The 13,299-nt window shown below is 36.3% G+C and overlaps 1 protein-coding gene across 3 annotated transcripts in view; it reads right to left on the bottom strand.

Annotated features, from left to right (window-relative positions):
- lama5 (laminin, alpha 5) overlaps positions 1-12,443 on the bottom strand; it is a 96,346-nt gene extending 83,903 nt beyond the window's left edge. For all 3 annotated transcript variants that reach the window (XM_032560267.1, XM_032560275.1, XM_032560283.1), the window contains exons 1-2: positions 11,975-12,443; positions 7,558-7,710 (exon numbers count right to left, since the gene is read on the bottom strand). In XM_032560267.1, the coding sequence (XP_032416158.1) occupies positions 7,558-7,710; positions 11,975-12,220 (399 nt within the window). In that variant the 5' untranslated portion in view covers positions 12,221-12,443. The remainder of the gene's footprint in view (positions 1-7,557; positions 7,711-11,974) is intronic.
- Positions 12,444-13,299: the final 856 nt, after the last annotated feature.

The raw sequence follows: 13,299 nt of genomic DNA, 5'->3' as shown, positions 1-13,299 counted from the left end.
GAAACAGTGGTGTGATTTTTCAAAAATTTGGCCCATCTGGCGTTTTATAATCCATAACTTATATTTTACTGAGTTAAGTGTTTTTCCAGGAACACGTTAACTAGTTTTAGAAGTACGGCTGCATCTGATTTGGCCCCCAGCGTTGTGAAAACCAGCCCAAAAAAGGCCAGAAGAAGCCTAAAAATGAGCTCCAGTTGTATGCAGCGTGAATTAGGAATGAAGAGAAATGGACTTCATGGTGATCAGCTTTTATCCTGGTCCGTTCCCTCAGACTCCGCACAGAAGAGTCTTTGTATCCTGAGAGTTACGACTGACATGAGAAGGAAGAAAAAGATCAGAAGATTGATTATATTAAGAACGTAGATACAACTGGGGTATTTTGAAGTCTCACGCTCTAATAGAGCGATGGGTCAGAGAGGAAACAGGCAAAACAAAACAGCAGAGTTTCAGCTTTGGCATCATTTCATCGTCATTTATTACAGGATTCATCTAAACGCTGGTGAAAATAAAACACAGAGAGATTATTCTGGTTCAGAAACGTCTGCTGATCCGGACAGGTACCACTTCCAATGCAATGAGGTTCTGATCCAGTTCCATTAAATTCAGTCTGACATAAAACACCAAGCTGTAAAACGTCCAGATCAGACATTAAAATGGCAGAAATCCCTCCCCCTGAGCAAGCATGTGGCGACAGTAAGCCTGCCGCAAAAAGTAATAAATCTATTCATCATAAAAGCAAAAGAATTTCCATTTGCATAATTTATGGTTTTTGTTTTTTCTTTCTCTCTTTCACCAAAAACTGGATGATAAAAGTCTTCAGTCTGGTGTTTTAGTCTCAACTAGAACAATTTTGTTTAGAGACTTCACAATTAATTTTATTTACTGTTTCTGTTGTTTTGTTTGTTTATTTTGGATATTTAAAATGTCTTCCAGATCCAGTGTTAAATGTTCGTTAGAATTTAAAGTTTATTGATCTTTCTTGCATTGTTATTATACCTTTAACATTATATTATATTTCAAAACAACAACATTATAGTTTAGCTCAATACCTTCTGGGACAATTTATGGTCCAGTAAAATCTGTTACTGTGACGGGCCTATAGGTGGCAGCAGAGAGGAACAACTTAACAAGGAAAGTGAAAAACAGCAGAATTCAGCTCAAACTTCAGTTCAGAAAGGAAAGTTTTAATCCTAGTCTTAGAGGTAAAGCGTGTGTCTGACTCGCAGATTAAAACTGGGAGCTGATTAGTAAAAGATCTGCCTTCCAATTTATTTTTAGGATGCATTCAGTCACTTTAATCCACTTCCAAGGTTTCCCCCAGATAACTTGCTAAGCCTGATGGTTGTGGCGCTCGGCAGTCAGTCATCCAGAGGCCCGTCGTGCTTTTGAGTTAAAAAATGTTTAAAGTTGACAGGAAATTTGAAAATATCACTTGATGATTATGTGTTATTGATTAATATCTGAACACCAGCTATAAAGACTTAAAAAATGCAAACTTAACATTTTATTAAATTAAATAACTAAGCAATGCTAAGCCTGGTGGCTTATAATACACTGGGGAAACCCTGTGTTTGTTTCTGTAGAAAGTCCAGTTCGTTTGTGGAGGTGTGAATGTGCAATCGGAAAAAAAGCGAACTCTGGTCCGCTTACAAACCTCAGTTTCGGTCTTTTTGAAGTAAACTTTGGCATGGTTCGAACACAAAGCAGATTGGAGACCGCTCCAAAAGCAGGAAGAGTGCTACAGTGCAGGGCATTCTGGGTAAAAACAACCAAAACAAACGTGCTAGCGGGAGGAATTGCTTCTGGTCTTTAACTAAAAACAAAATCCTACAAACGCTAAAACAGGGGTTCCCAAAGTCGGACCTGGAGGCCCGGCATCCTGCACGTTTTAGTTCTCTCCCTGGTGGCACCAACAACCATTTCAGCATGTCAGTATTCTTCTTGGGCCTCTAACGAGCCGTCATTGGATCCAGGTGAGTTAAACCAGGGAGAAAACTAAAACATGCAGGAGGCCGGGCCTCCAGGACCCACTTTGGTCACCACTGGGCTAAAAAATGACGCCACTCCATTTTATTTTTCTATTTTGAGAAGAAGGAAGTTATGCTCTGTGACTTATTCAGTGTTTTGTGTTATTTTCTTCAGTGGTTTTGGTGTAGCACCCCCACAGGCCAGGAGGGGAACAGGCTGCTCAAAGGGTCAAAGGGTTTTAATCATTTAACTCAGTGCAGTGTGAAAGAGAACCACAGCAGCTGAAGAAGGAAGAAATGTTTCAGTTTTGTTCCAAAATTTCTAAAACAAAAAATTTCTTTAAACTCTTTCTGCAAAATGTTGGACCCACAGATTATTTCTTCACTTCCTATTAGCAAATAATTAAAATATTCAAGCCTTAAAGTAACAAATCCAAGGTTTCTTGCATTGCTCTGAGGCAGGATATTTCTTATTGTGACAATATTATGGAGGTAAATCAAACCCTAGAAACCTGTTTAGCTGAGCTATCAGTCATCACTTGATATTAACGTTGAATCTTTAGAGAGCTCAAGCGTTTAAGCTGCAGGTAAGATGTAAGAAAAACCTCTGGGATTTCCCAGATCTGTAAGCTTCATGCTATCCTCCTCCCTGAGGCTCAGAGCTGCACTGTGCCAATTAAAGGATTAAAGGATCAGTTACACAATAAAACACAATCAGGAGCAGGATGAATTCAGTCAGGGATGAAGGAAATTATCTCTTATAGAAAACAATGAAGTTATATTAGAACTGCAATGTGAGTCGGACAAAAACGACAAGAAAACTTGCAAAAGTGTTCCTACCCAATAAACTACTTCACATTGTCTAACAATACAACTAAAAGTATATTTTACAGGGATTTTAAAGTTTTAACCAACGGATAATATTGCATAATTTTAAGTTGAATTACATGTAAGAACAATAAGTGTTGACTGCTCAGAAATTTTCTAAGAAAAACAAACTCATTTCTGAGCTCCAAAAGTCATAAATTAATCTTTTTACAACATCTAAGAAAAATGTCTGTATTCACGTTTTTCTAATGGCCCCAGCCCGCTCCCGTAAAATTAGGACTATATTACCAATATTTTCTCTATTTAAGTCTAAACACCACAAAAGCACAAAATCTTAGGAAGTAATTTTGGTCTAGTTTGTGGTGTAAATATCTCACTACACTTGAAATAAGATGAAAACCACTTAAAAGTAACTTTTCAGCAAGAAATAGGAGCTAATTTTAAGTCAATAATTCCTTAATATTGATTAAAAAGCCGTTCAGTGACTTATAACAATACATTTTTCTCATCTAATAAGTGAAATTATCTGCCAATGAAATTAGTGCTTATTATCAATATTAAGGAATTATTGACTTAAAACAAGCTTCTATTTCTTGCTGAATAGAAACTTCTAAATTAGCTTTGTCTTATTTCCTGTGTAATAAGATATTTGCACTAAAAACTAGACCAAAATTACTTGGTAAGCTTCTGTGTTTTTGCAGTGAATAACTGAAAAAAATGACATGAAAATCATGAAATAGGTAAAACCAGAAGAAAACGTAGCTCAGCTCTGCAGGGCTTTAGGCTGAAAGCTGCTGACGGATCTGATTACAAGAAACCAGGTTGTTTTTACTCTCTTTCTCACACACACACACACACACACGCCCACACAGCATAGTGTGCTCTAATTATATGTTCTGAAACAGACAAGCATCCCCTGTTCTTTCCTCCTCCTTCCGCCTCATGTCTGTTTTCCCCCCATGTTTCATCCCTCTTTCCTCTCCTCCCCTTCCTGTTTGCTTCTGCTCACTTTTTGCTTCGCCTCTCCTCCTCCAGGTAGTTTTTTCTCCTCCCCTTTACCTGTGACAACACTTCTTCCACTACCACACATCTGTGGAATGAAGCAATCACACCTGGGCATGCAATGAAAGCGATTTTATTCCTGCTTAAATGGGGAATAAATGAGTCATTTTCCACTTCTCAAATCCTCCTCCCACATTTCACATCAAATTACAGAACAATGAATGTAATAAAGCAAAACGTAAAAAGGAATAAAGTGAAGCTGCAACTGACAATTATTTTTAGTAATTGATTTGATCAATTAGCTGCAATTTTTTATTTAACCTCCCAACTCTTTTTTTTTTTTTTTACATATTATCAGAAATGCACAAAATGATGTAAATAAACAAATATGTCCTTTCTAAATAAGAAAAAAAACTTTGTATTGCCTAAAAATGCAGCAACATAACATTCCTTTGGTGGAAAGACATGCGTCTGCAGCTAAGAAAATTGACATTTTTGCTTGACTTAATTCCTGGACTTTCATGTTTCAATCAAAAATCCACCAGATAAAGACACACACCTGCAGTTAAAGATTTTTATTTAAAGAAACTGATTTGGAAACATTAATTATTGTTTTTTTGTCCTTAAAATACCAAAATTTCCACTTAACCTTATATTTTGGTGTATTTTTTAAATTTTAAATGATTGACATTTTGATCAAAACCCAGTTCTTGAGTAGACTTTTTACCAAACACTTTTTTACTCTTACTTGAGTGTAATTTTTGGCTACTCCACCCACCTCAGCTAAAAATCTATGAAAATCCTGTGGAAATGTAACTAAAAAGCAGAAATTTGTTCAATTTGACATTTCTACAGCTCCATCTGTGAATCTGACCGTTTTAAGGTGCAGGGAGGGTAAAACCAGGGGGCAAACGTCCTCTCTGCAGGTTGGGACAGGTTAACTTAAATTCCAATCTCTCCCTCTTTCTCTTTCATTTAGTTGGAGGCAGGGTCGTCTGCACCGTGTCACTGACACAAACTCAAACCCACCTACATTCTTTCAGGATAAAACCGTAGCCGGGTAACTGCAGAGGCTCCCCCCTCTGTGCCTGTTGTCTCAGTAAAGCTGCTCTTGTAGCGCTCCGTTCTGATGTACAACCATTTAAATCAGCCGCAACAAGCCGGTTTAGAAGAGCTCAAATTTCTAAAGTTGGGTTTTAAAAACTTTACTTGGCAATGCTTTGACCAACAGACCAAAAACATACCTGAGAGTGTTTTCACACCTGATAGTCCGGTAGATTGGGTTTAATTTGGGACCAAAATTGCAACATTTGTTCCAATTTTGTGTCAAACCAACCAAACCCTTTGAGCTGTTCCCCTCCTCACCTGTGGGGGCGCTGCAACAAGAACAACTGAATAAAACAACACAAAAACCTCTGAAGAAAACACTCAGTGCAACTTCCTTCTTCACGAATTGTAAACAAAAATGGAGTGGTGTCGGATTTAATGATTTCTCTTTTGTCTTCACTGAAAGACCAAGATTCATTTCTCCAGCTAGCGCTAGGCTAACATGTTTGATTTGGTTGCATTTACCCAGAATGCCCTAGTAGTCCATTTCCTGTTTTTGGCCCACATGGAGTTCACCACAGGAGGATAGAGAATCCAAAAATTGTACTCAAATAAAAGTAGTAAGAAAGTGTAACAGATTATGGTGAATCTCTCAGGTTAATTGATATTCAGTTCAAACAGAATAAAACTGAATCTATTCATGTTCATAGTTCACCACCAAAACATTCCCAGCTTGATTGATTCATGTGTAATTATTATTTGTTTGACCAGACAGAGCAGAAATCCAAATGGTACCAGTTTAAGTTTCTCCTTTCAGTTTTAAGCAGCCATTCATTCCTGAATAATGAGACGAGCTGAATTCAGGTTCCTCTGGGGGAAAACAGCCTCATTAGGTTCAAAGTTCTCTGGAAATATCAATGCTATTCATTCCCATACTCTTTCAAACATGTCTGTGCCTGGCACTGTAACACAATCACACAAATCACACAAATCACACTTACTGAAGACACAAGATCACAGATTTACACACAGGTGGAAGGCACTCGAGCACGACTGCCAGGAACAAAAGAGCTGCATTCAGGAGCATAAAGAGGTTCAAGAGGAATACTCCAAAGAAACAACAAAAAAGGTTAGAGAGGAGTCCAGGATGAGTGCTAAAAAGTGAAAATATATGCTACAAAAGTGTGGGAGCGCATTTCTTTGACTCATTTCATTCAGCCCAGTTGCAGCAGTGATGAGCTAAGAAGAGCCATCAGGCAGATAAACTCTGAACACTCAGATCTGTTCTTGGTAATAAAACAGTTCAAAAACAGAAATATTTTGATTTACATGGAGATAAGACACTAAACAATAACATGGTGATCCATAAGTTGTGTGCTCCACTAATTATTAAAAAATTACTTCTGCTAACCGTAAAGCACTAATCAAACTTTAGTTCTGCTAACGCTAAAGCGCTACACCAATACAGTAGCCTATTCAGCATAGGCTAACGCTAAACCTCTAATCGTTTCAGCCCTATAATATATTCAAGAGATGCGCACAACATTTTACTGCAGCCACAAACATTGGACAAAGATTTAACATTTTAAAAACTTGTTTTCTTGTTGAATATTTTGCAATGGATTACAAAGACGTTGTCCTTTCCCAGTGATTAGTCTTCATGTTTTCAAATGGCCACTTTCTTAAAAATCAAAGTTGTAACTGATCTGAAAAGATCAAGTTCATCCTTTTAGACATGGAGCCCCTGCGTGTTATTGTTTATATATACATATATTGTTTATATATGGACATGCGCATAATGCGGGGGGGCAAAAAGGCTTTTCATTCACATGTCGTCCATAGAAGCGCTGCTGCGGTAGAATAACTCCATCAGCTAAATGAAACCTGGATATGAAGGTATTATTAATTTAGTGCAGAGTGCCACAGCAAAGAAATAAATAACTCAAGACCACTTGTAGTCGTCTTTTTCTCATTATCTGAGTCGGCTACGCTACGCTCAGACTCGTTGCTATAGCAACAGACAGAAACACCACTAATGTTTCTGGATTTAACACCAAAAAACCACTCAAACATTTCCCAAAACAGAACAGAACATTCTGTCTGTTATGGTTTTACGGTTTTAGACTTGATATTTATTTTGTGATTATTACTAAATGATCACTGTGGTTGATTAGCTTTAGCTGCTATTAGCTAAGCTAACAAATTTAAATTGTCTAAATTTAAACAATTGTTTAAATTGTTTAAAATCAATTTAAACAATTATCTAATCAATTGTTTAAATAATGTAAACGAACTGCTCTACTGATGACCTGTCAGAGTTTTTGTTTTGGTCGAATTTTTTATTTTTTAACTGAACCGAAACTCATTGAATTCCACAGAACATCTACATGCTACGGTTATCAAAGTCAAGCTAGCATAACTGACCTACTTCCCTCTCCCTCACTATTTTTTCTTAATTAAGACTTTTCCCTGAGCTTATATAGTTGTTGTAGTGTCGACAATTAGTAGAAAAGCTCTGCATCCCGTTTTCTTTTATACATCAGGCGTCGATTTAAGACTTAGGAAGCAGGAAAAGGTCAACGCTGTGATGCAACATCAGGCCAACAGGGTTAAACTCAGAAACCAAGCCTGACCCAAAGAAAGACATCAAAAGTAAAGAAAATGACATTTAAGGACAGAGATGTTCTGATGACGAGGTTTTCGTGAATCCTACCTGTCCCAGATCCAGCGTAACGTTGACCTGGTTGTATTCGGTGCTGCGGGACAGAGGGGGGCTCTGCCACCATCTCTCCGTCCCATCGATGGCGTTGGTGATGGGATGAGCTCGGTCGCTGTCCTCCTGGCTGCAGATGTCACAGTACTGCCCCTAAGATGGCCGACATGGAGGGTAATTAGGAAGTTGGTCTGTAGAGGAGCCAAGGTGGACGTAAAACTTGGTGCCATTCACGTCTTCTTTGTGATTCAGTTTCTAACTGTACAATAAATTATTCACTGAACTAGAATCATTCATAACCTGAAATCACAAATAAATCTCAGGTTGGAGATGTTTGACATACAACGGATTTGATTCCAATGGGGAGAATTTACACATTGGAAAACAAAGATTATCAAACAAACCTGTTATAAATTAAAATTAATCATTTATATGTTTGATTATTTATATTTAATATTAATATGTTGTCATAGACTTCATAATCCATTTTATTTATGGTTTCAGCTGTGTGTAGCTTTTATTTATTACTTTTGGTGGTTGTGCTTTATTTTGAATATTTAAATGTCTTCCAGTTCCCGTGAGTTTTTTTAGTACAGAAAAACTTTAATTTTTCTGTACAAAATTAAAGTTTATTAGGCTTTGAGTCGGCAAACATGTATTATGTCATTTTCAATATGTTACTTGAAGTCTCAAAACAACAATATTACCATTTATTGCAATAATTTCTTGGACAATTTATCATCCGGCCAAATTTTGTGACAGGCTTAATCACAACTTGCTGAAGGGTCTAGTTAAAACATAAAACCTTCTGGATAAAACGTAAGGAGGATTTCTAATCATGAAAAGTTTATTTATTGGATACAAAATCAAAATGAAGTTCATGTGTTCTTCTTTAAGCACCAGTAAAGGCAAAATGATTATTACACATGTTGGAAAAATCTATTTTTCACAGCTGTTTGTCAAAGTAGAGACTTTAATTCATGTTCCACCTATTCTATTCATTTCTGTGCTGCACCAAAGAAATGAACCTTTAACAATGAACCTTTAATGTTTTCTTTTCAAGACTAAATGTAGAAAACCATTTTAAACACTTGGTCAAAGCCTTTACTTCAAACAGTTTGTCTATTTTTCTCCATAATCCTCCTGATTATTTACTAATCCATCAGTTATTGTAGCGATTAGCTTTAGGGATGACAAGTATGAGCCTGAAGAAACTGGAGTAAAAAAAAAAGATGTCACTGCAGGTCAGTCAGGTTAAAAGTCATTTTCTCCTGTTTCATGGATTTCTCAATGAAATCTTACACTGTAAAACATTTGAATAGCATTTTTAAACTTCTACTCTTTAAGTCTAAAGAAATCTTGCAAGTTTTAGATTTTGAACTTAATTTTTAGTAGTAAGTTGTGATAAAAACCCAAGGAGAATAAATGGGAGTTTTTAAGTTTGCACTTAAAAAAACAGAAAGAAGAAAAATGTGGGAGTGGGAATTATTTCCCAGGATGCTTAGCGGCTTGTTTTTGTATCCTCCTGTGTGTTTTCAAGGCAAGTATTCATTGTAAGGCAACTGTTAATTTGCAAATATATTTGCTTTATTTTTTTCTGTTTTACTTTAATAAAACAATGTTTTATTAAACTGCTTAAGTTAAATATTTCTGAGCAGAATTCAATATGATGTTTAATAAAATGCATTGTCAATATTTTATTCATGCAAGTTGAATCAAGAATTTAAAGTCTTGCAATTTAAAATAAGAAATTAGAACAGTTTTTTTTGAATAATGTGAAATAATTATTTGGCTTAAATTACAGTATTAAGTTATAACAACTCATAACTGAAGATTAATGAGCAATCAGGACTTAAAAAACAATGTTTACACAACTTGTTTCTTGTTGTTAAATTCAGCTGGATGAACTTTAATTTCTGAATTAAAACCAAAACAATTGTCTAGTTAACTTAATTCAAGTTTTCAAGGGAGCAGGTAAACTTTTATTTTTAAGAAATTCACCAGCTGTTCAGCATTTATTGTATTTCTTACTCAAATCAAAAGAATCAAATCTAATTTGGCAAACTGTTGTAACGCAGACAAATCAGAGAAAGATTAGGTTAAAACCTTGAAATGAGAGATTATTCCTGTCAGTTACTGTCATCTAGCTGATCCTACATTCACACTTTTGAACTATTGTGCTAATTCAGTAACTTGTTTGACTTTAATTAAGGCACAGGCACGAATTTTAAAGTTCCTATAAACAGCTTGAGCACTTTGGAAATAAATGTACCCTGAGGCTTAAAACAAGTTCCTGCAAGATTCTCCAACCTCTGCAGATTAATCCTAATCTAGGAGAAAAATCTCAGTTCAGCAGCACATTTTCATTCGTACGCCTCCTGGGGAAAACTCCAAACTAAAGTTGAATATTCTTGTTTTTTTTGGTGCCCTCAGGACTTGAAAACCTGCCGGTAACAGGGAGCGTAAAGCCCGTCTGATTGGAGGACACGGGTCAGTCGCTGGGAGGAATGTGGGGAACAGGTGGGAGAAAAACCGAGAGATGGAGAGAGACGTTTTTATGTGCTCTCCCACGAACCTGCAACTCGCTTTCATGTGTTAACAGAAGCTAAAAAGAGCCCAAAACTCACCCAGAAATCAAAAAGATGGAACAGAAACAGAGGCCGGATGAAATCGGCTGTTCTTATATAACTGACCCGTGTTAAACTTTGCCAAGACCTACAAACTCAGCGGTGCATGAAATGATGACTTGGCAGAGCAGCTGGAGGTTAAAATCAGTGATATTAAAATGATTTGTAGCTAAAAGGTACAGCAGAAAATAGATGTAGGCAGAGGCGAGTTCTCAAGAGTAAAACTATCAACACTTTTTTACTCAAGTAAAAGTAAAAAGCAGCCCAGGCAATTATTCAAGTACGAGTAAAAAAGTATTTGGTAAAAAGTCTATTCAAGTCCTGAGTAACTTAAAAAATTACATCAGAGATTCAAAATGTAAAGCTAAGTGGAAATTTCGGTATTTTAAAGAAGAAAAGTAAAATAATTCATATGAGTAACAAAAAAAAACTCAAAATGTTTCCAAATCAGTTACTTTCAGTAAAAAAACTTACAAAACTAACAAAAACTGCAGGTGTGTGTCTGTATCTGGTGGAGTTTTGGTTAAAACATGTTTGTTTTTCATTCAGTGGGTAGAAAATCCAGAAATGTTACTCAAACAAGAGTAAAAATGCAGCGTATAAATATACACCTAAAAGCAGATTTAAATAAAAAGTTACTCAAGTAAATGTAAGTAGTTACTCTCCAACTCTGGAATTAGATTCCTCTAACGACGTAAAATCATTAACATTTTGCATCCTGGAGTTTTTACAGCTGACGAAATTAAAACAAATGATTTCTGGCTTGTGTGAATAAATAAAATTTTATTCTATTTCTTTTGTCTATGCATGACAGTTAAACTTATCAGACACAGATTTGCTGCATCTAAAGATCTAATTAGACTCAGAGTAGAAAATAAATCTAAATTCAACTTTAAATTGTTGACGTTTTGTTGGATCTGGTTGAAAATGCATTAATTTTGTGTAAGAAATTAATCATGTTTTCCTTATGACATCATGTCTTATGACAAGATTACATTTTTAAAAATTCAACTAAAAACTAAAGTTATTAAACATGAAACATTTTTTAATCAAAGCATCTTTAAAAATGTTTTCAAAATAATCAATATTGGCACATTCTATTATTATTTTTATTGGAAAATAATATTATTTTTTTCTGTGGTAAAATTAAATTACATTGTGAAACACTTTAATTTTATAGTTTTTGAAACTTTTTAAAGATAAAATACAACAGTGCAGAAGGTTATCATGGTTTGTGACATATTCCTCTATTAAAAAGATATTTTAGGTTTAACTTTAGCTCTGTCACGATAAATTGTCCCAGAAGTTATTGTGATAAACAATAATACTGTAGTTTTGAGACCATTTTCAAATAATGGCAAAAAATAAAGCAAGAAAACATTCTCAAAGATCAATAAACACTAGAACTGGAAGACATTTTAAGTCTTTATTAAGTAAATAAACAAAACAAAACCTTCATAAAATGATCCTGAGAACACCAAAACACCAGACTGAAGAGTTTTATCATCCAGTTATTGGTAGAGAGAGAAAGAGAAAAACTATCAATCATGCAGATGGAAAATGTTGAGCTTTGAATTTATCATGTGATTAATCAATTTATTCCCAATATATTTACACAGAGGAGCTTGTGTGAATAAATAAAGTTGCACAACCTGAAAACATCAGAGAATCTGACAGTAATTGCGGTTCTCAGGTCATTTTTAAGCTCAGTCTGTATTAATGAAGCGAAATTAACTCATTCCCGGTCTGCTTCCAGTCCGGACCGGAAGTTAGTGACGTTCTGGACTCACCTGGATGGTCTGGCTCGGGTCTCCGGACACCGGGCCTCCGACCAGCTTGCAGTACAGGTCCTGCAGGCTCCGGCCGGCCTCGTCCTCCCCGCAGGTCGCCGTGGCGGTGATCTTCGTGCCCTCCGCCAGGTTGAAGTAAGGCGGGTGGAGGCTGTAGCCGTTCAGCCCGGTGGCCGGAAGCTCCTGGGCCGCAACGAGGCACCAGCAGCCGAGGAGCAGCGCCAACAACCCGGCTGCGCCCATCATCCCGGTCCACCTGCGCACTCGATCCGGGAGGAAGAAGGTCCGGCTGGGGGTGTGAGAACCGCGGTTAGCTGGAGCAAAGCTGAGGCATCTGCAGGGAGGAAGCCGTGGAAGGTTTCTAACTCCAGAGAGGACAGAAAAATGAGAGCTTAGGGAAATCCTGGACAGTGTGTGCGCTCTCCTGGTGGCACCGAGTCCAACTGAACCAGTGGAAGTCCTCCCTCCTCTGAGTCTCTGCAGCCTGTCCCCAGTGGTTAAAGCGGGGAACAATCAGAGCTGGAGTTCATTCAGACACCTCCAAAGACACCAAGCATGATGCAACTACTGAAAAAAGAAAAATAAAGTTCCTCCAAAGACACCAAGCATGATGCAACTACTGAAAAAAGAAAATTAAAGTTCCTCCAAAGACACCAAGCATGATGCAACTACTGAAAATAGAAAATTAAAGTTCCTCCAAAGACACCAAGCATGATGCAACTACTGAAACAAAAAGAAAAGTCCTTCTAAAGACATGAAACATGAGTTAACAAAGTTAATTTCAGCCAAAAAACAACAAAAAAACTCAGAAATTATCTAGAAAAAGCAAGAAAATTTCTGAGTTTGAAAAGTTGAAAATTTGGTAGAAAACAACTCTGGGATTAATCTCATAAATCTTCTAGAAAAAACACCCCAGAAATGTCTGAGCTTGAAAAGTCAAACATTTGCTATAAAACTCAGAAGTTTTGAGTTTTATCTCAGAAGTTTTCTAGAAAATAAGGAAATGTCTTATTTTGAAACATCAGAGATGAAAGTCAAACATTTTTGACCTTTGAAACTCAGAAAAATATTTTTTTTTCTAGACAATTCTGAGGTTAATCTAAAAATCCCTGACTTTTTTTTTCTACCAGACTCTAAACTATTCAAACTTGTAAATTTCCAAGTTTTTCTAGAAAAATCCAGGGATTAATCTCAATATTTCTGAGTTTTATCTACAATTTCTTGATCTTTCAAACTCAAAAATTTGCCTTTTTTTCTAGAAAATTTCTGAAATTGATCTCAATATTTCTGATTTTATTTCTTGTAAGTTTGCAACTTTTGAAACT

The sequence above is a fragment of the Xiphophorus hellerii genome, chromosome 1 (assembly GCF_003331165.1).
Source record: "Xiphophorus hellerii strain 12219 chromosome 1, Xiphophorus_hellerii-4.1, whole genome shotgun sequence".
Lineage (NCBI taxonomy): Eukaryota > Metazoa > Chordata > Actinopteri > Cyprinodontiformes > Poeciliidae > Xiphophorus > Xiphophorus hellerii.
This window is presented reverse-complemented; position numbering and strand designations above follow the sequence as displayed.